The sequence below is a fragment of the Andrographis paniculata genome, unplaced genomic scaffold (assembly GCF_009805555.1).
Source record: "Andrographis paniculata isolate CXL003 unplaced genomic scaffold, ASM980555v1 Contig36END, whole genome shotgun sequence".
Lineage (NCBI taxonomy): Eukaryota > Viridiplantae > Streptophyta > Magnoliopsida > Lamiales > Acanthaceae > Andrographis > Andrographis paniculata.
In genome coordinates, this window is record NW_026137569.1 from 502359 (window position 1) to 522504 (window position 20146).

The 20146-nt window shown below is 35.6% G+C and overlaps 6 protein-coding genes and 1 pseudogene across 17 annotated transcripts in view; all 7 read left to right on the forward strand.

The window, feature by feature from the left end:
- On the forward strand, positions 1-2050 carry LOC127249951 (F-box/kelch-repeat protein At1g30090-like). 3 transcript variants are annotated; one of them, XM_051273050.1, is made up of 2 exons: positions 1-148; positions 759-2050. In XM_051273050.1, exon 2 carries the CDS (start codon positions 776-778, stop codon positions 1982-1984), a length of 1209 nt encoding a protein of 402 aa, XP_051129007.1. In that variant the 5' UTR covers positions 1-148; positions 759-775; the 3' UTR covers positions 1985-2050. The 3 variants fall into 3 exon arrangements, with proteins under 3 accessions (XP_051129007.1, XP_051129008.1, XP_051129009.1); XM_051273051.1 differs by having other exon boundaries at positions 37-184; XM_051273052.1 differs by lacking the exon at positions 1-148 and adding an exon at positions 195-322.
- Positions 37-16138, forward strand: LOC127249952 (F-box/kelch-repeat protein At1g30090-like; annotated as a pseudogene).
- LOC127249961 (outer envelope membrane protein 7) lies at positions 2136-2775 on the forward strand. Its single transcript, XM_051273068.1, has one exon. It carries the CDS (start codon positions 2276-2278, stop codon positions 2516-2518), a length of 243 nt encoding a protein of 80 aa, XP_051129025.1. The 5' UTR covers positions 2136-2275; the 3' UTR covers positions 2519-2775.
- Positions 2641-20146, forward strand: part of LOC127249956 (protein FLOWERING LOCUS T-like) — a 26733-nt gene continuing 9227 nt past the window's right edge. For 2 of the 9 annotated variants that reach the window (XM_051273062.1, XM_051273063.1), the window contains exons 1-2: positions 2641-2772; positions 16648-16727. The gene's annotated coding sequence lies outside the window, so the exon portion shown is untranslated. Of the gene's footprint in view, positions 2773-3074; positions 3201-3236; positions 3366-16434; positions 16564-16647; positions 16728-20146 lie in introns of those variants that run through there. The other 7 variants (XM_051273057.1, XM_051273059.1, XM_051273056.1 and 4 more) reach the window with 5 other exon arrangements.
- LOC127249955 (protein FLOWERING LOCUS T-like) lies at positions 3237-6004 on the forward strand. 2 transcript variants are annotated; one of them, XM_051273053.1, is made up of 5 exons: positions 3237-3365; positions 4767-5114; positions 5233-5294; positions 5439-5479; positions 5566-6004. In XM_051273053.1, exons 2-5 carry the CDS (start codon positions 4878-4880, stop codon positions 5814-5816), a joined length of 591 nt encoding a protein of 196 aa, XP_051129010.1. In that variant the 5' UTR covers positions 3237-3365; positions 4767-4877; the 3' UTR covers positions 5817-6004. The 2 variants fall into 2 exon arrangements, with proteins under 2 accessions (XP_051129010.1, XP_051129011.1); XM_051273054.1 differs by having other exon boundaries at positions 4767-5075.
- Positions 3237-19726, forward strand: LOC127249675 (protein RICE FLOWERING LOCUS T 1-like). The gene is made up of 6 exons (XM_051272606.1): positions 3237-3365; positions 18128-18436; positions 18594-18655; positions 18800-18840; positions 18927-19058; positions 19689-19726. Exons 2-6 carry the CDS (start codon positions 18239-18241, stop codon positions 19724-19726), a joined length of 471 nt encoding a protein of 156 aa, XP_051128563.1. The 5' UTR covers positions 3237-3365; positions 18128-18238.
- Positions 10802-12433, forward strand: LOC127249959 (protein HEADING DATE 3A-like). The gene is made up of 4 exons (XM_051273066.1): positions 10802-11023; positions 11121-11182; positions 11884-11924; positions 12161-12433. The coding sequence occupies exons 1-4, from the start codon at positions 10823-10825 to the stop codon at positions 12382-12384; spliced, it is 528 nt and encodes a 175-aa protein (XP_051129023.1). The 5' UTR covers positions 10802-10822; the 3' UTR covers positions 12385-12433.

Below are 20146 nucleotides of genomic sequence, written 5' to 3' on the forward strand. Positions count from 1 at the left end.
AGATTAAATAATACTAATACAGAAGAAGAAGAAGAAGAAGAAGAAGAAGAAGAAGAGGAAGAAGCAGCAGAAGAAGAACGAGGAGAAAGGAATTTGGTTTGCTTGGTCAATCATTTCTTAGCGTGAAATCTGCGCGGCTTAGAATAAAGTTATTATTCCTTCCTCTGTTTCCATTATTATATCTGTAAGTTGAATTCATTTTGTTATCTGCTTCGCCAAAAAAAGTATCCCTTTTCGGTGCTTGTCTGCTGCCTCCACCATATCTTAATTACTTTCTGCGAATCCGAATGTTAATCGTTCCTATCCTTTCTTCGATTGTCAGGTGGGATAGATATAGACAGGTTCTGTCGGTATTGCTTTTCAATTCTGTGATTTTAAGTGGGTATTTGAGGTTTTCGATCAGTATGTATATCAGTTGTTGCCGTTGATTTCAATGTATTTCTTGTTCTGTTTCTGTGTTTTTGTGGTTTGAATTTCAATCGTGTGGATGTTTTCTTAGGTTTTTGGATCATTAAATCTTATCTGCACATTTGACGGTTGGAGTGAAGAACAAATTTTATAGCCCTGTCAAGACAGGCTATGACGATGACTTGAGGAATTTGATTGTACAATTTAGTTAATCCCTTAGATTGATTCTTGTATTCATTTGTAGGTGTTTATCCGATAGTTTCTTCGTGAATTCTAGTTGATAATCATTGATAGTTTCATATTTGGGGGAGGTTTGCTAAATTAACTTTGGTTCATCTCAATGACTTTAGATCAGAGGAAGACACCAATGCAACGTGTTCGAATTTCGTCGCAGCAAGCTCCGGTGCACAAGCTCGGCGATTCACAGATGACCTTATCCCCGAAATTCAGATTACTCGCTGTGCAATCCACTCTGCTTGATCCTTCACTGCACTTGCAGCTATCTCGTCACGGCGAGCCATTGATCCCCGGATTACCCGATGATGTCGCGCTGCAATGTCTTCTCCGTGTTCCGGTTGATAAGCACTTAGCCTGCAAGACTGTGTGCAAGCGTTGGTACTCGTTGTTCGGCTGCAAAGAACACTTCTTTACACAGAGGAAGGAGCTCGGCTTCCATGATCCATGGTTATTTGTATTCGCATACCACAAATGCACCGGGAAGATCGAGTGGAAAGTTCTGGATCTTGTCCAGTTCTCTTGGCACACAATCCCGGCTATGCCGTGTAAGGACAGGGTCTGCCCTCAGGGATTTAGGTGTGTGTCCGTCCCGCACGACGGTAGCCTCTATGTCTGCGGCGGCGTTGTATCTGACGTAGATTGCCCGCTCAACTTAGTCCTGAAATACCAAGTGCTCAAGAATCGATGGACCGTGATGAAGAAAATGAATACGGCGCGATCCTTTTTTGCGAGCGGAGTGATTGACGGGACTATCTATGTGGCGGGAGGGAACAGCTCGGACATGATCGAGCTTAGTTCTGCCGAGGCATTGGATACGAGGAAAGGGACATGGCAAAGCGTCGCGAGTATGGGGAAGAGCATGACTTCGTACGATGCGGCTGTCTTGAACGGGAAGCTCCTCGTTACGGAAGGCTGGTTTTGGCCATTTTATGTTGTCCCGAGGGGGCAGGTTTACGACCCGGCGACGGACAGTTGGGAGAATATGGCTGCCGGATTGCGAGAAGGCTGGACGGGGTCGAGCGTAGTGATGTATGGGCACTTGTTTGTGGTCACCGAGCACGAACGAACGAAGGTCAAGTTTTACGATGAAAACGAAGATTGTTGGGAGGTCGTGGAAGGGCCGGCGTTGCCGGAGCAGATTTGCAAGCCGTTCTGCGTCAATTCTTGGGCGGGTAGGATATACGTTGTGGGTCGGAATCTTCACGTCGCGGTTGGACATGTAATGAGGGTGCGTTCATGTGGTAAGAAGCAGAGGTTTTGTGTCCAGTGGCAAATGGTGGATGCACCGGACACTCTGTTCGATCTGACTCCATCGAGTGCACAGCTTCTGTTTGCTTAGGAGCTGTTGTTGTTCTTATGTATGTATCTAATGCTGTTAATCGTTAATGGAATATGTATGTATCTACGTATGATTGTTGGGATCTGCTGCTGCTGCTGCTAGTTTAATGTCTGTGTGTAATGTGAGGGGTTTTTATATTGCCAAAAAAGAAACAGTTATTTTGTAGTGGTTTTTAATTTTGGATAATTATAAATAGAAAGAACAGAAACGTTGGGGGGTGGTAGAGACGGGTACCATCAAATCCCTAATCTCCCAAATTGAGGAGGATCTCGACGCGAGTGAGTGAGAGAGATGGGGGCGGTGACGACGGCGCTAATAGCGATCGCGGCGGTGGCGCTGGGATGGTGTACGATCGAGATAGCGTGCAAACCGTGTCTTGAGAAAGGTCGGGAAGCAATTGATCGGAATCTCAACCCGGATTACGATCCCGACGATGAGACCACAGCCGGCTCCCTTAATGCTCCACTTAATCCCGGCAATAAGGCCGTTGACGCCACTCCGGAGGCTTCTTCCATTGTTCCCAAGGCAGTCTAAGGCTTTCACTGGCAGTAATCAGTCCCTGGTTTATGAAATTGGCTCGCGAATTTCTTTTTGTTCTCGCCTTGTGTTAATTTTTTCTTGAGTTTCTTAATGCCTTTGTCCCCCCCGGCAGAGTGCTGTTTAATATATGAAAATTTTAGGGATCGGAGCTATGCAAAATGGGGTAATCGAGTGATCTTCCAGTTTCTGTATCGTTGTCATGTTTATTGACTTTGTTGATATGGAAGAATGACTGGATCAGTCGTTGGGTATTTTCCGTTTCGTAATTGCCCCAATTTGTTTCATGAGATGAAAGGGCTGATGAATCAGAAGTAGATTTTGAAGATTATATATGTGTCCACTCCATAAGATTCTTTTAACTTCATTTTCGAGTGTAATATTTCGTGATTTTGAGCAGTTGAAATTCACTTTTTGGCTCTACTCCAGCAATTATACTTGTCAAAGAAAATTTCTCATACTCTTACAATGATTGTAAGGCACTGACATCATAGAATATCATTTTATCATGAGACTGTTTCCATTCAATAAAATTACGATATATAATTGTCAACTGTAGTGTCATACATCAGACATATATATGCTGTTAAGACATGGACTGCTTACATGTTGAAGGGCTTTCTATTAAACGCCAATTAAGGCTGTCGGTTTTCAAATCTTGTTCTTCAATCAAGATTCGGTGCTTCCCAAGAACTACATCTTCACATATCCATTGTTTATGCTTTACTATATTCCGTGATAGCTGTTGTGCACTTGTCTTCCAGATAATCTAGCTAGTGGAACCAGACAATGCTACTGGATAAGGGATACTGGATGTGACATGGAAGAGTGAAATGCAGGGAAGGTAATTTCCTAAACCATGAATCTAATATCCACACTTTATGTATTGAAACTTGGCTAAATGTCTCTGCTTAGATATATTACATATATTATTGTCCGAGGGTAGATTTCTGGAGATTGGGATACTTAAGGAGAATTTTATCATCTATATAAGTACTTAGCTTCTTAAAGCATAACTGCCGAAACTTAAGATTATCTGGCATTAAGCAGTCCTGGATCATAGGCTTCTTGTAATGCAGGGCAGTTTAGGCATATATTTGAACCCTTTAGACCATTCTTGGTATTCATTAAATGGCTCCCTTCACCATGGCAAGCATAATATTGAAGGCTGATTTTTCTAGACACCGCAAACACGTTAAATTGCTCTTATGTTTTCTTCTTATAATTATATGCTTTTATGAATTATGATCAAATATTGTGACCTCAACTTGTGAGACTTGCCTTTTATCTTGGTACCAGTGTTACTGTCTTGTCATTGTCCTTGCTAGTTGATTATGTTGGCTCAAGTTTTAGAGTTAAATATTTATTTTTGAAAGCTCATGTGTTTAGTATTTACTTTTATAACTTAAAAATTTGAGTGGTGTATTTTTATGCTTAATAGTTACATCGTAAGTTTATATTTTCATTCTTATAAATATAATGGGTAATAATGTGTTATGGTGTGCGCCATGCCGCACCATGTGCCATTATGCGTTATTCAGCCTTGTGTATTTATCAACACATAGCTAACTCTCCATTCCTGAGCTTTCTTCTTTCACTTGTTGAGGACATATCTAGTTTGATGGTTGAGAAACTTTACTTTACTTCATTGAATATTAGATTAATTATGAGGCAATCTTATTTTTGAAAAGTAAAGATTCACGTACCTCGCATAGTGCTGGCTCTTTTCACTTAAAGCAAGATTCACGATTGTGGCTAGTATCAATTCATCACTCCCACTCATAGCCCTAAAAAGAAAGTTCTCATTCTTTTTTTCTATTATTTTCACGGTTGCTTTATTTAAATTTTCTGCAAAAGGAAAAGAATGATTCATTCTTTTCTAAATTTGTTTCCTCTGGTGCATTCTTATTTGATTATAAGTACTGTTTGTTGATCGTGTCCGTAGATATTACCTAGATAGGATAAGGTCTTGTTCATCCAAGCATTGTTTGCTCGGGTTCTAGTTTTGCAATCGCGGGCTGGACTGATGCAGGTGTGGGCTCTTCCCTCTGCTAGTTGCTCGGGAATACGAATCTAAAGCCCCACAAACTCTACTACACACAATTAACGTACACATACATACATACATTTATATATATATGAAAATTATTAGAAGGAGAGGGATAAGGAATCTCGATTCCATTAGTGTGTGTTGCATGACTTAAAGAGACGCAAAAGTTGAAATTTTGAATTTCTGTATCACAAGGTGCCAGGAAAACCTTTTGCAGGATCTACTATATAAAGAGGGGGGTTTCCTTACCCTGCAGATGCATAAGCACGTGAAATATAGATATGTAGATAATATCAAACAATACAAATGTCAAGTAAAAGGCACCCGCTGGTGGTTAGTGGTGTGGTGGGAGATGTTCTGGATCCTTTTGTGGCGACAACTGAGCTCAGAGTCTACAGTGATGGCAGACAGCTGTTTAACGGGTGCAGCTTGCGACCTGCGCAGGTGGCCGGCCGTCCTAGGGTTGACACTGGAGGCGATGATTTCCGCACATTTTATACTCTTGTAAGAATGCATGTCTTTTTCCGCACATTTTATACTCTTGTAAGAATGCATGTCTTTGTTATGTATATCGTGTGTGTGTGTGTGTGTGTGTCTTAATTTCTACCTCCATTTATATGCCCTGTGGATTTGATTTGATCTGTGTGACTCTGGTTCGTAGGTGATGGTGGATGCCGATTCTCCAAGTCCCGGCAATCCATATCTAAGGGAATACTTGCATTGGTCACTCTCTTCTCTCATAGCCTCTTACCCACATGTGTTTATATTTGTCATAAAAGTATATATAGACAGAGCAGACCGATGCGTATATTGGTGTATTTTGGATGTACCCTAGTTTCGAATATATTGTAACGATGAATGATTCAGGTTGGTGACGGACATCCCAGGAAGCACAGGGGCGAGCTTCGGTAAGAGAAACAGCTACTCTTACTACAATCTATGTTATTTTCGTTATTACGATGATTAATGAATCTGTGTGAAACTGTGAATGCAGGGAAAGAGATAGTGAGCTATGAAAGCCCTGATCCAACAATGGGCATCCACCGGATAGCTTTGGTCCTTTTCCGACAACTAGGTGGGCGGGATTCAGTCGATCACAATTCCGAGTGGCGCCATAATTTCAACACCCGACAGTTCTCTCAGCTCCATAACCTCGGCCCTCCTGTCGCCGCTCTCTACTACAACTGCCAAAGGGAAACTGCCGCCTCCTCCTCCAGCGGCGGTGGTGCCAGGTCATCGTCCTAGCTATGCATGCGTGAGTGTCGCGCGCGAACACACACAAACACACACATATATGCATCCTTGCCATAAATAACCAAGCAGATGTCTTTATTCCCAAGTGAATAAAACTTGTGTTTGCAAGTTGGTTGTGATATAAATGTAGTATTCAATACGAGGATCAAATTCAGTATATATATTTTTTGAAATATACATAGCATATTGTATAATTATGGTCGATATTGAATGAATTAGTAGGAAAAGAGACAACACAACAGTAATCCTAAATTTTGAAGCATCATCGAACTATGAAGTGCCATGAAGAGTGAGTGCATAGCAGCATATGACAAAGAGTAATTCAACAACAACAATAATGTACTGTAATATATAATATGTTTAGTAATCCTACAATTTTGAAAAGGAACTTACAAGGGCAGATTTTTGATATGCAAAGTATTGATTATAACAAATAGTAACATAGCAAATCAAATGCCTATTGATCAAGCCATCCATAACCAAGAAGAATTAATATGACTACTAAATTGAACTTCTCTCTCAATGTTGTACAAATATGTAGGATTTGAATGTTATCAATTTTAAGAGCACGTCAAAGAATATTATTTTATTTATGTGAAAACTATAATTATTAAAAAAAAATAGATTGATTAATTTTAAACGGATCAAAGTGATAAATGGAAGGAATATACAAAAAAGAAGCCTTTTATGTGGAAAATTGGATCAGGATAAAGAAAACTCATGTGTAAGAAAAATATACTGTATGAAAATAAGTTGAGACATAAATTGGGTATATTTATAGCAAATTATATTAAGTATATGTTTAAAGATAAATATATCTAATTAAAAATATTGCATTTTTTAAAATAGAGTACACAAACCTTATGTATTTATTTACTTATTCAATATAAAATTTTCTGTTATTCAATATATTAACTCCTACATTTTTCTTTAATTGCACTCATTTTGCTTATTTTACACATTTAAATACAATTTATAAAGAAATCTAGAAAAGCCTAAACACAGAATAGTAAAATAAATAAATAAAACTATATCACCCAAAATACATTAGTAAGAACAAAACAAACAAAAGAACGAGAAAAATACAGTTAGCTTTCCAACACTCTTAAATTGAATTGTTGATTTATTTCTTTAGTTAATATATATATATATATATACATATGTATATTTAATAATATTAATAAAAAATTATTTAGTATTAAATTTACTTGCTAAAATTAATTTGTAGACGATTATATTAGTTGTGGGGAATAATCACAGGTCAAGCTTATTTATTATTGGAAACTGTTGTTTAGTACTATCTCACAATTTTTATAATTTTAGAATTTTAAATGGATTATGTTTGAAAATACTATCGCAAGTAAAATTTTTTCGCTAAAATGATCTCATAGTGCTGGACTCGCCACAATGGTCCGTCATTGCTGACGTGGATGGCATGTCATCGCCACATATATGCCAGCAACACGTGATTTTGTTTTTAATTATTTTTCAAAATGTCTTAGATAAACTATTTTTTAGTCTCGTATCTTTGACCTCATTTTATTATTTTAGGACTTTAAATGGACCATGTTTGAAAATAGTACAGCTAAGTAAAAAAGTTTCGATAAAATGATGCTCCGACGTATCACTGACGTAGTGATAACATGTTAACCGCGTCAGCGTCACATCAGCAAAGGTGGAGCAACGTGGCGAATCCGGCACCAGAGGACTAGGACTATTCTAGCGAAATTTATTTACTTACATAACTATTTTCATACATGATCCATTTAAATTTCTAAAATAAAAAAAAGGCAAAATAGCAAAAAAAACCTCTGTGGTTTCCCGAAATTGCTGAAAACTCTTCGTAGTTCTAAAACTCCAAAAAACCTACTTGTGGTTTCCAAAATGTTGCAAAAAATCCCCCATTCGTTAGGATAGGATTTAACGGAGGTCGTAAATCACACGCCTGAAATGTGATTTTTGGTCATAAAATGATATATTTCTTTATAAAATTACTAAAATACCCTAATGACTACATTTTACAACAACTTCTTCTTCCTTATTCTTATTATTCCTTATTATTCTTCTTTCTTATTCTTCCGCATACTTCTAAAATTTTATCTCAATTCATTTTTTTTTTCCATTTTAAATCCGCTAAACATAACATAAATTTTAAACTGATCCCAAATTTATCACAAGTAATCGACCGAACATGGAGATGAAGATAAAAATGCGTAATTTATTATTCACTGTCGATTTCTTCTTCTATTTTACCAAACCTATGAAATACTTCTTCTTCTGTTTTACCAAACCCAGAAATCCCAGAAATCTAAGAATTCAATTTGACATCAAGATTTAAAATCAATCTAAAAAGAAAGAAAGAACTGGTTACAACCGTAGAATTGAAGAGAAAAAATAAACAAGAAAGAAAATTGAGGAAAAAGAGATAAAAAAAAAATGGAAAAAGAAAAGAAAAAAAAAATCTATGTACAGCCCCTTCTTTCTCTTCTTCTTTCCCTTCTCTTCTTTCTTCTCTTTCTTTTCTTCCTTCATTCTTCCCTACTCCAGCAGCTTCTGCCCGTCATCTTCTTTCTCTTCTTATTCTTTTTTAATTCTTCATTCTTCAAAGAAGAATTGGAGATGAAGAAGAAGAAACAAAAAATTGGGAAAAAAGAAGAAAAAGAAAGAAGACGGGTGGAACTGCTACGGCATGAAAAACAATTGAAGAAGAAGAAGAGAAAAATTGAAGAAAAACATGTGTGAAGAAGAATTTGGGGAACAAAAAAAGAGGGAAAAAAGAAGTTGCTGAGAAGAGAAAGAAGAAGAAAGAACAGAAGAGAAATAAATAAATTAAAGAATATATAAATAATGATATAACTGTCAAATCTGATAAAATTTAACGTCAGTTACTCAAATTTAAAGAGAGGAAAGAGTGTGCAATATTTTGGGAAACAAATAGGTTTTTTGGAATTTTAAAAGTACAGGGGATTTTTTCAACGAATTCATAAAACCACACAGGATTTGTTTTTGCTATTTTGCCTAAAAAAAAATTAGATAAAAGACTAAAAATCAGTTTACTCTATTATAGTTGGTTTTGATTATGATGAATTGGACAATCTCAATCTCCATGGGGACAATGGCTTGACTCATTCCATTCCCATTCATCATGTGTTGATTCCATGTGGACTTAAACGATGGACCACATGGCCGGCTTCTTACATAGTCGTCGTTGGATCAAGAGTCAGGGATTTGTATTAAAGACATTGATATTCATATCAAAATATTTGATATAAAAAAATAAAACTGTGAGGAAATTATATAAATAATAAAATTATATAAAAATAGAATTTTTCGGTTATTAATAATTTAAAAGTATACTAATCAACAATAAACAAACAATATTATAAATTTCTATTATGTATATGAAAACCCTCAAATCACGACCGGACAGATGATGTGATGACTGCGGTGGAGGAAAATATTTGGGGGAAGACGTAATAAAAAGAGTATTTTTGATTTTATTTTTTTTAGTTTGCGGAATAAAAAGAATTGAGATATTTTATTTTTTTCTCTACTAATTCAATTTTCTTCATACGAGAAAACATGATTATATATATATATATATATAATCAATGGTAACTACATAATTATAATTTACTTTTGAAAACATAAAATTGAATAATGTTAACATCTATTGAGCTATATAAAAAAATATTAAATATTTATCTTGTTGAATGTCATAAGAATTTATTCTTTTACTGCAATATTTCTATTAATATTATTTGAAAATTTGTGAAAGTGGAAAAGACGGTCTTTGGATACGTGTATAGTCCTAAGGATAAATCAAACTCTTGGTTGTAATTGGTGTTGTAGTCGAGGTCGAGGAATCTGAAAAAGATAAATTAGATTAAATGGTCATAAGAACTTATTATCTTATTGCAATATATATTGCTATTGATTTAATTTGAAAATTTGTGAAAATAAAAATGCACGATCATTGGATACGAGTATAATATCAATGGTAAATCAAACTCTTGGTTGTAATTGGTGTTGTAGTCAAGATCGAAGAATCTAAAGAAGATAAATTAAATGGTCCGTATGGAAAGTGTCCCAAAAATTGAAGAAGATAGAAAAATGACTCCAATTTACATAGCATATTTTCTCAATGTTCTTTTCGCTTTCCTTTCTTTTCTTTTTTCTTTTCTCGTTGAGGTTCTTTGATTATCACGTGGAATTTAACATGCATGTAATAATAAACTTTACTCTTGTTTTGTAACATGATTATGAAATAATCACATGCACGGGCGCGTGCGCACATATATATATATATATTCATGCTTTTTCCAAAACACACACATATATATAATAAATTGTACATATACAAATAGTTTGTCTACTTAAATAAAACAATTTTCTATAAATATTATTAAATATATATATACATCAGCATAATATAATGTAAAATATTATTTTTATATTTTGAATGTAATTGTCACCTTCTAACAAAAAAAAAAAAAAGAAAAAAAAAAGAACATATTCATAAAAAAAGTAACTTTAATTTTTTTGAATGTGAGCATCAACCAATCAATCAATCAAAGACGTGGAGTGGCGGGGATGAGGTTTCCCATTCCCAGTGCTCTTTTGTGCAGAATACGAATCTGCAGCCCCACACCAGAGCTGACCCTTCAAATAAAAGATAAGATAAAGACTCATAAATAAATAAAATAAAATGGATCGAAATGGGAAATACTATGGAATTAAACCAAAGTACCAAAAATAAATAAATTTATTTTAGAGAGGACAGAAATTTTTGAGTCACCCATCATCGATCATCATTATATATATAGTTATGCCAAAATTCCAGTGACAGCGAAATGACATCCTTAAAGGCGCTTTGTCCGCTTCAGAGAACTCGACACGTGTCCCCTCCGGAAGAAAACCGCATCAACCCGGTTCATCCTATAAATAGTAATATCGCTTAATGTGGGCATATATACATACTACATACATACTCAAATATGGCAAGAGAACGGAATCCCCTCGTCGTCAGCGGCGTCGTCGGAGATATTCTCGATCCTTTCGCCGCCGTCACAGATCTCCGCCTCTTCACCGACGGCGGCCGGATGGTCTTCAGCGGCGCCAGTTTCAGGCCCTCTCAGGTCGCCGCCGCCCCCAGAGTCGAGATCGGCGGCGAAGATTTCCGGACATTTTATACCCTCGTAAGACTACACTTAGCACGTCGTTTCCACTTTTTTTTTTTTGTAATATATTGTATGATTAATTAATTAATTACATGTACTTATTAAATTTGGGTAGGTTATGGTAGATGCAGATTCTCCGACGCCTGCTGACCCTTATTTTAGGGCGTACTTGCACTGGTACAACTTCTCTTTTATTTATTTTTTATTCTTAACTAATTAATGCCTAATTAAAAAAATAATTAGGAACTAAAACATATTTTAATTTGTCTGCTCTGTACATACATTTAAAAAAAATATATATATATATATGTATATGCATTGAAAAATGTCATATATTCTAGATAAAAAGTATTCCACCATCCGTTCCGAGCCTTCTTTTTGAGCATCCCTTTGTGGTTTTTGATTAGTACACGGGTACGTTAGTTATCTCAGAATCTACCCACTACAATACTATTTATATATATATATATATATATTTATTTATTTAAGAAAGACCACAGTAAGAAATCCACATATCCTTCTAGTGCAGCTTTGCCAATTTCACTCCGAGTAACCATCAAAATTTAGGATATAATTAAAGAGGTTTGAACTATTTTATAATTCAAAAATTACATGAAATTTCTTTGGTATTTTTTAAAATAAGTTTTGTGCAATTTTTCTCAAAACATAAGGAGTCTTGTGATGCAGATGATTTACAAGTACTTTTGTCAACAATTAATTTGATCTCAATTGAAGAATTTTGAAAATAATAAAACTTTGAGTATTTAATAAGATGTAAATGTGTTATATAATAAAATTTGAATTCAAAAAATATTATTGACGAATAATATCAACATTTACAAATACATATTGGTAAACATAGCCTGTAATTTTATTAGGTTGGTGACCGACATCCCCGGAAGCACGGGAGCAAGCTACGGTGAGAAACCCGTGACACATTTTTGATTAAAACAAAACAATATTTAAAAAAAATAAATAAATATTATGCACAGTAAAATATAATTAAATAAATACTGAGTTTTTCACCCTATTGATTAGGACTAATCATTTTTTTGATAATTAGTCCTAATTAGTACACACATATAATATTACATACAACATATTTTATATAAATGTAATAGTACAATTAATATATACATATACTATATAATACAGGCAATGAAATAGTGAGCTATGAAGGGCCTCAGCCGTCTATGGGAATCCATCGCCTCGTCTTTGTTCTTTTCAGACAGAATGGGCGGATTACCGTTAGGAGTCCCCGGTGGCGGCAGGGTTTTAGTGTTCGGGAATTCTCTCAACTCCACAACCTCGGCAATCCGGTGGCCGCTATTTATTATAACTGCCACCGGGAAGCTGGCACCGGCGGCCGTCGACTTTGATATATACAACTTACTTACCTAGCTAGTAGTAAAAAAAAAAAAAATAGAAGATTAAATGTTTAGTTCCTGTATTTATATGATTATAAAATAAAGTGAGGGTTGTAATGAATGATCCGAGATTAAACATAATCTTAAGCCAACTGAATTGGGATTAATTAATACGTCATATTTTAAAATGTTAAGACTTAAGAGTTCCTACTATTCATATTAAAGAATCATTGTCATATCATAATCTTTTATATATCGTGTGGTCCACTCCATCAAATCTTTTTTTTATCAATTTTTTTGATTTTTTGTTAATTTTTTAATAAAATAAATATATATTAAATGTTATTAAGTATATCATAATTAATACATTTTTAAATATAATGAAATAATTGATTTAATTTTATGATTAAAGTAAATTATAATTTTGTCTATTTATACCCCTAATTAAGGCTAGTGAAAATGTAATAATTTTGGAATGTAATTTTATCTATTTTTATAATTAAAATAATTATATTAATAATCAATAAAATTAAAACTATCAGTAATTATATTTTGTAATCTTAATATATATAAAAACGCAAATAAGTTTCATAATTCTATAGTTTTTCTTTATTTTCAAATTCTCAAAAAATTTAAAATTAATTTAATATTTTCTTAATCTTTATTTATACTCATAATTAATGAACAATGAAATTTTTCAAAATTTTCATTATAATCGATATAAAATAATTATATTAATTGATGTAGTTATAATTGATATAATTTATGAAATTATAATTAATAAATATATTTATCAAAATTAAAAATTATTATTATTATCTATATATATAAAAAGAGATCAGTATAAAATTCATTTCACCAATATTTTTTTGTCATTTTTTTGATTTTTTTCATAATATAAATATGTATTAAATGTTATTAAATATATTATAATTAATAAAATTTTAATTAGTACGTTTTTAAAAAAATAATAAGATAATTGGTTTAATTTTATAATTAAAACAAATTATAATATAATTTTATTTTTATTTATACCTCTATTTAAAAGTAATGAAAATGTAATAATTTTGAAATATAATTTTTATTAATTTTATAAATAATTATATTAATAATGAATAAAATTAAAACTATGTACAGAAAGAAGAAGAAGTAATTATTTTTATTCCTTCCTCTGTTTCCATTATTGTATCTGTAAGTTGAATTCATTTTGTTATCTGCTTCGCCAAAAAAGTATCCCTTTTCGGTGCTTGTCTGCTGCCTCCACCATATCTTAATTACTTTCTGCGAATCCGAATGTTAATCGTCCCTATCCTTTCTTCGATTGTCAGGTGGGATAGATATAGACAGGTTCTGTCGGTATTGCTTTTCAATTCTGTGATTTTAAGTGGGTATTTGAGGTTTTCGATCAGTACGTATATCAGTTGTTGCCGTTGATTTCAATGTATTTCTTGTTCTGTTTCTGTGTTTTTGTGGTTTGAATTTCAATCGTGTGGATGTTTTCTTAGGTTTTTGGATCATTAAATCTTATCTGCACATTTGACGGTTGGAGTGAAGAACAAATTTTATAGCCCTGTCAAGACAAGCTTTGACGATGACTTGAGGAATTTGATTCTACAATTTATTTAATCCCTTCGATTGATTCTTGTATTCATTTGTAGGTGTTTATCCGATAGTTTCTTTGTGAATTCTAGTTATAATCATTGATAGTTTCATATTTGGGGGAGGTTTGCTAAATTAACTTTGGTTCATCTCAATGACTTTAGATCAGAGGAAGACACCAATGCAACGTGTTCGAATTTCGTCGCAGCAAGCTCCGGTGCACAAGCTCGGCGATCCGCAGATGACCTTATCCCCGAAATTCAGATTACTCGCTGTACAGTCCACTCTGCTTGATCCTTCACTGCACTTGCAGCTATCTCGTCATGGCGAGCCATTGATCCCCGGATTACCCGATGATGTCGCGCTGCAATGTCTTCTCCGTGTTCCGATCAGCACTTAGCCTGCAAGACTGTGTGCAACCGTTGGTACTCATTGTTCGGCTGCAAAGAACACTTCTTTACACAGAGGAAGGAGCTCGGCTTCCATGATCCATGGCTATTTGTATTCGCATACCACAAGTGCACCGGGAAGATCGAGTGGAAAGTTCTGGATCTTGTCCAGTTCTCTTGGCACACAATCCCGGCTATGCCGTGTAAGGACAGGGTCTGCCCTCAGGGATTTAGGTGTGTGTCCGTCCCGCACGACGGTAGCCTCTATGTCTGCGGCGGCGTTGTATCTGACGTAGATTGCCCGCTCAACTTAGTCCTGAAATACCAAGTGCTCAAGAATCGATGGACCGTGATGAAGAAAATGAATACGGCGCGATCCTTTTTTGCGAGCGGAGTGATTGACGGGACTATCTATGTGGCGGGAGGGAACAGCTCGGACATGATCGAGCTTAGTTCTGCCGAGGCATTGGATACGAGGAAAGGGACATGGCAAAGCGTCGCGAGTATGGGGAAGAGCATGACTTCGTACGATGCGGCTGTCTTGAACGGGAAGCTCCTCGTTACGGAAGGCTGGTTTTGGCCATTTTATGTTGTCCCGAGGGGGCAGGTTTACGACCCGGCGACGGACAGTTGGGAGAATATGGCTGCCGGATTGCGAGAAGGCTGGACGGGGTCGAGCGTAGTGATGTATGGGCACTTGTTTGTGGTCACCGAGCACGAACGAACGAAGGTCAAGTTTTACGATGAAAACGAAGATTGTTGGGAGGTCGTGGAAGGGCCGGCGTTGCCGGAGCAGATTTGCAAGCCGTTCTGCGTCAATTCTTGGGCGGGTAGGATATACGTTGTGGGTCGGAATCTTCACGTCGCGGTTGGACATGTAATGAGGGTGCGTTCATGTGGTAAGAAGCAGAGGTTTTGTGTCCAGTGGCAAATTGTGGATGCACCGGACACTCTGTTCGATCTGACTCCATCGAGTGCACAGCTTCTGTTTGCTTAGGAGCTGTTGTTGTTCTTATGTATGTATCTAATGCTGTTAATCGTTAATGGATAATGTATGTATGATTGTTGGGATCTGCTGCTGCTGCTGCTAGTTTAATGTCTGTGTAATGTGAGGGGTTTTTTTATTGCCAAAAAAGAAACAGTTATTTTGTAGTGGTTTTTAATTTTGGATAATTATAAATAGAAAGAACAGAAACGTTGGGGGGTGGTAGAGACGGGTACCATCAAATCCCTAATCTCCCAAATTGAGGAGGATCTCGACGCGAGTGAGTGAGAGAGATGGGGGCGGTGACGACGGCGCTAATAGCGATCGCGGCGGTGGCGCTGGGATGGTGTACGATCGAGATAGCGTGCAAACCGTGTCTTGAGAAAGGTCGGGAAGCAATTGATCGGAATCTCAACCCGGATTACGATCCCGACGATGAGACCACAGCCGGCTCCCTTAATGCTCCACTTAATCCCGGCAATAAGGCCGTTGACGCCACTCCGGAGGCTTCTTCCATTGTTCCCAAGGCAGTCTAAGGCTTTCACTGGCAGTAATCAGTCCCTGGTTTATGAAATTGGCTCGCGAATTTCTTTTTGTTCTCGCCTTGTGTTAATTTTTTCTTGAGTTTCTTAATGCCTTTGTCCCCCCCGGCAGAGTGCTGTTTAATATATGAAAATTTTAGGGATCGGAGCTATGCAAAATGGGGTAATCGAGTGATCTTCCAGTTTCTGTATCGTTGTCATGTTTATTGACTTTGTTGATATGGAAGAATGACTGGATCAGTCGTTGGGTATTTTCCGTTTCGTAATTGCCCCAATTTGTTTCATGAGATGAAAGGGCTGATGAATCAGAAGTAGATTTTGAAGATTATATATGTGTCCACTCCATAAGATTCTTTTAACTTCATTTTCGAGTGTAATATTTCGTGATTTTGAGCAGTTGAAATTCACTTTTTGGCTCTACTCCAGCAATTATACTTGTCAAAGAAAATTTCTCATACTCTTACAATGATTGTAAGGCACTGACATCATAGAATATCATTTTATCATGAGACTGTTTCCATTCAATAAAATTACGATATATAATTGTCAACTGTAGTGTCATACATCAGACATATATATGCTGTTAAGACATGGACTGCTTACATGTTGAAGGGCTTTCTATTAAACGCCAATTAAGGCTGTCGGTTTTCAAATCTTGTTCTTCAATCAAGATTCGGTGCTTCCCAAGAACTACATCTTCACATATCCATTGTTTATGCTTTACTATATTCCGTGATACTGTTGTGCACTTGTCTTCCAGATAATCTAGCTAGTGGAACCAGACAATGCTACTGGATAAGGGATACTGGATGTGACATGGAAGAGTGAAATGCAGGGAAGGTAATTTCCTAAACCATGAATCTAATATCCACACTTTATGTATTGAAACTTGGCTAAATGTCTCTGCTTAGATATATTACATATATTATTGTCCGAGGGTAGATTTCTGGAGATTGGGATACTTAAGGAGAATTTTATCATCTATATAAGTACTTAGCTTCTTAAAGCATAACTGCCGAAACTTAAGATTATCTGGCATTAAGCAGTCCTGGATCATAGGCTTCTTGTAATGCAGGGCAGTTTAGGCATATATTTGAACCCTTTAGACCATTCTTGGTATTCATTAAATGGCTCCCTTCACCATGGCAAGCATAATATTGAAGGCTGATTTTTCTAGACACCGCAAACACGTTAAATTGCTCTTATGTTTTCTTCTTATAATTATATGCTTTTATGAATTATGATCAAATATTGTGACCTCAACTTGTGAGACTTGCCTTTATCTTGGTACCAGTGTTACTGTCTTGTCATTGTCCTTGCTAGTTGATTATGTTGGCTCAAGTTTTAGAGTTAAATATTTATTTTTGAAAGCTCATGTGTTTAGTATTTACTTTTATAACTTAAAAATTTGAGTGGTGTATTTTTATGCTTAATAGTTACATCGTAAGTTTATATTTTCATTCTTATAAATATAATGGGTAATAATGTGTTATGGTGTGCGCCATGCCGCACCATGTGCCATTATGCGTTATTCAGCCTTGTGTATTTATCAACACATAGCTAACTCTCCATTCCTGAGCTTTCTTCTTTCACTTGTTGAGGACATATCTAGTTTGATGGTTGAGAAACTTTACTTTACTTCATTGAATATTAGATTAATTATGAGGCAATCTTATTTTTGAAAAGTAAAGATTCACGTACCTCGCATAGTGCTGGCTCTTTTCACTTAAAGCAAGATTCACGATTGTGGCTAGTATCAATTCATCACTCCCACTCATAGCCCTAAAAAGAAAGTTCTCATTCTTTTTTTCTATTATTTTCACGGTTGCTTTATTTAAATTTTCTGCAAAAGGAAAAGAATGATTCATTCTTTTCTAAATTTGTTTCCTCTGGTGCATTCTTATTTGATTATAAGTACTGTTTGTTGATCGTGTCCGTAGATATTACCTAGATAGGATAAGGTCTTGTTCATCCAAGCATTGTTTGCTCGGGTTCTAGTTTTGCAATCGCGGGCTGGACTGATGCAGGTGTGGGCTCTTCCCTCTGCTAGTTGCTCGGGAATACGAATCTAAAGCCCCACAAACTCTACTACACACAATTAACGTACACATACATACATACATTTATATATATATGAAAATTATTAGAAGGAGAGGGATAAGGAATCTCGATTCCATTAGTGTGTGTTGCATGACTTAAAGAGACGCAAAAGTTGAAATTTTGAATTTCTGTATCACAAGGTGCCAGGAAAACCTTTTGCAGGATCTACTATATAAGGAGGGGGGTTTCCTTACCCTGCAGATGCATAAGCACGTGAAATATAGATATGTAGATAATATCAAACAATACAAATGTCAAGTAAAAGGCACCCGCTGGTGGTTAGTGGTGTGGTGGGAGATGTTCTGGATCCTTTTGTGGCGACAACTGAGCTCAGAGTCTACAGTGATGGCAGACAGCTGTTTAACGGGTGCAGCTTGCGACCTGCGCAGGTGGCCGGCCGTCCTAGGGTTGACACTGGAGGCGATGATTTCCGCACATTTTATACTCTTGTAAGAATGCATGTCTTTTTCCGCACATTTTATACTCTTGTAAGAATGCATGTCTTTGTTATGTATATCGTGTGTGTGTGTGTGTGTGTGTCTTAATTTCTACCTCCATTTATATGCCCTGTGGATTTGATTTGATCTGTGTGACTCTGGTTCGTAGGTGATGGTGGATGCCGATTCTCCAAGTCCCGGCAATCCATATCTAAGGGAATACTTGCATTGGTCACTCTCTTCTCTCATAGCCTCTTACCCACATGTGTTTATATTTGTCATAAAAGTATATATAGACAGAGCAGACCGATGCGTATATTGGTGTATTTTGGATGTACCCTAGTTTCGAATATATTGTAACGATGAATGATTCAGGTTGGTGACGGACATCCCAGGAAGCACAGGGGCGAGCTTCGGTAAGAGAAACAGCTACTCTTACTACAATCTATGTTATTTTCGTTATTACGATGATTAATGAATGTGTGTGAAACTGTGAATGCAGGGAAAGAGATAGTGAGCTATGAAAGCCCTGATCCAACAATGGGCATCCACCGGATAGCTTTGGTCCTTTTCCGACAACTAGGTGGGCGGGACCACATGGCCGGCTTCTTACATAGTCGTCGTTGGATCAAGAGTCAGGGATTTGTATTAAAGACATTGATATTCATATCAAAATATTTGATATAAAAAAATAAAACTGTGAGGAAATTATATAAATAATAAAATTATATAAAAATAGAATTTTTCGGTTATTAATAATTTAAAAGTATACTAATCAACAATAAACAAACAATATTATAAATTTCTATTATGTATATGAAAACCCTCAAATCACGACCGGACAGATGATGTGATGACTGCGGTGGAGGAAAATATTTGGGGGAAGACGTAATAAAGAGTATTTTTGATTTTATTTTTTTTAGTTTGCGGAATAAAAAGAATTGAGATATTTTATTTTTTTCTCTACTAATTCAATTTTCTTCATACGAGAAAACATGATTATATATATATATATATATAATCAATGGTAACTACATAATTATAATTTACTTTTGAAAACATAAAATTGAATAATGTTAACATCTATTGAGCTATATAAAAAATATTAAATATTTATCTTGTTGAATGTCATAAGAATTTATTCTTTTACTGCAATATTTCTATTAATATTATTTGAAAATTTGTGAAAGTGGAAAAGACGGTCTTTGGATACGTGTATAGTCCTAAGGATAAATCAAACTCTTGGTTGTAATTGGTGTTGTAGTCGAGGTCGAGGAATCTGAAAAAGATAAATTAGATTAAATGGTCATAAGAACTTATTATCTTATTGCAATATATATTGCTATTGATTTAATTTGAAAATTTGTGAAAATAAAAATGCACGATCATTGGATACGAGTATAATATCAATGGTAAATCAAACTCTTGGTTGTAATTGGTGTTGTAGTCAAGATCGAAGAATCTAAAGAAGATAAATTAAATGGTCCGTATGGAAAGTGTCCCAAAAATTGAAGAAGATAGAAAAATGACTCCAATTTACATAGCATATTTTCTCAATGTTCTTTTCGCTTTCCTTTCTTTTCTTTTTTCTTTTCTCGTTGAGGTTCTTTGATTATCACGTGGAATTTAACATGCATGTAATAATAAACTTTACTCTTGTTTTGTAACATGATTATGAAATAATCACATGCACGGGCGCGTGCGCACATATATATATATATT

Bases quoted from the DNA above. Each gene is read 5' to 3' on its own strand.
- LOC127249955 (XM_051273053.1), top strand. From the start codon at position 4,878: ATGTCAAGTAAAAGGCACCCGCTGGTGGTTAGTGGTGTGGTGGGAGAT. The intron at 5,115-5,232 runs GTAAGAATGCAT...TCTGGTTCGTAG, and splicing joins TCCGCACATTTTATACTCTT to GTGATGGTGGATGCCGATTC. The intron at 5,295-5,438 runs GTCACTCTCTTC...TGAATGATTCAG, and splicing joins CTAAGGGAATACTTGCATTG to GTTGGTGACGGACATCCCAG.
- LOC127249675 (XM_051272606.1), top strand. From the start codon at position 18,239: ATGTCAAGTAAAAGGCACCCGCTGGTGGTTAGTGGTGTGGTGGGAGAT. The intron at 18,656-18,799 runs GTCACTCTCTTC...TGAATGATTCAG, and splicing joins CTAAGGGAATACTTGCATTG to GTTGGTGACGGACATCCCAG. The intron at 18,841-18,926 runs GTAAGAGAAACA...CTGTGAATGCAG, and splicing joins AAGCACAGGGGCGAGCTTCG to GGAAAGAGATAGTGAGCTAT.
- LOC127249961 (XM_051273068.1), top strand. From the start codon at position 2,276: ATGGGGGCGGTGACGACGGCGCTAATAGCGATCGCGGCGGTGGCGCTG.
- LOC127249959 (XM_051273066.1), top strand. From the start codon at position 10,823: ATGGCAAGAGAACGGAATCCCCTCGTCGTCAGCGGCGTCGTCGGAGAT. The intron at 11,183-11,883 runs GTACAACTTCTC...TAATTTTATTAG, and splicing joins TTTAGGGCGTACTTGCACTG to GTTGGTGACCGACATCCCCG. The intron at 11,925-12,160 runs GTGAGAAACCCG...TATATAATACAG, and splicing joins AAGCACGGGAGCAAGCTACG to GCAATGAAATAGTGAGCTAT.
- LOC127249951 (XM_051273050.1), top strand. From the start codon at position 776: ATGCAACGTGTTCGAATTTCGTCGCAGCAAGCTCCGGTGCACAAGCTC.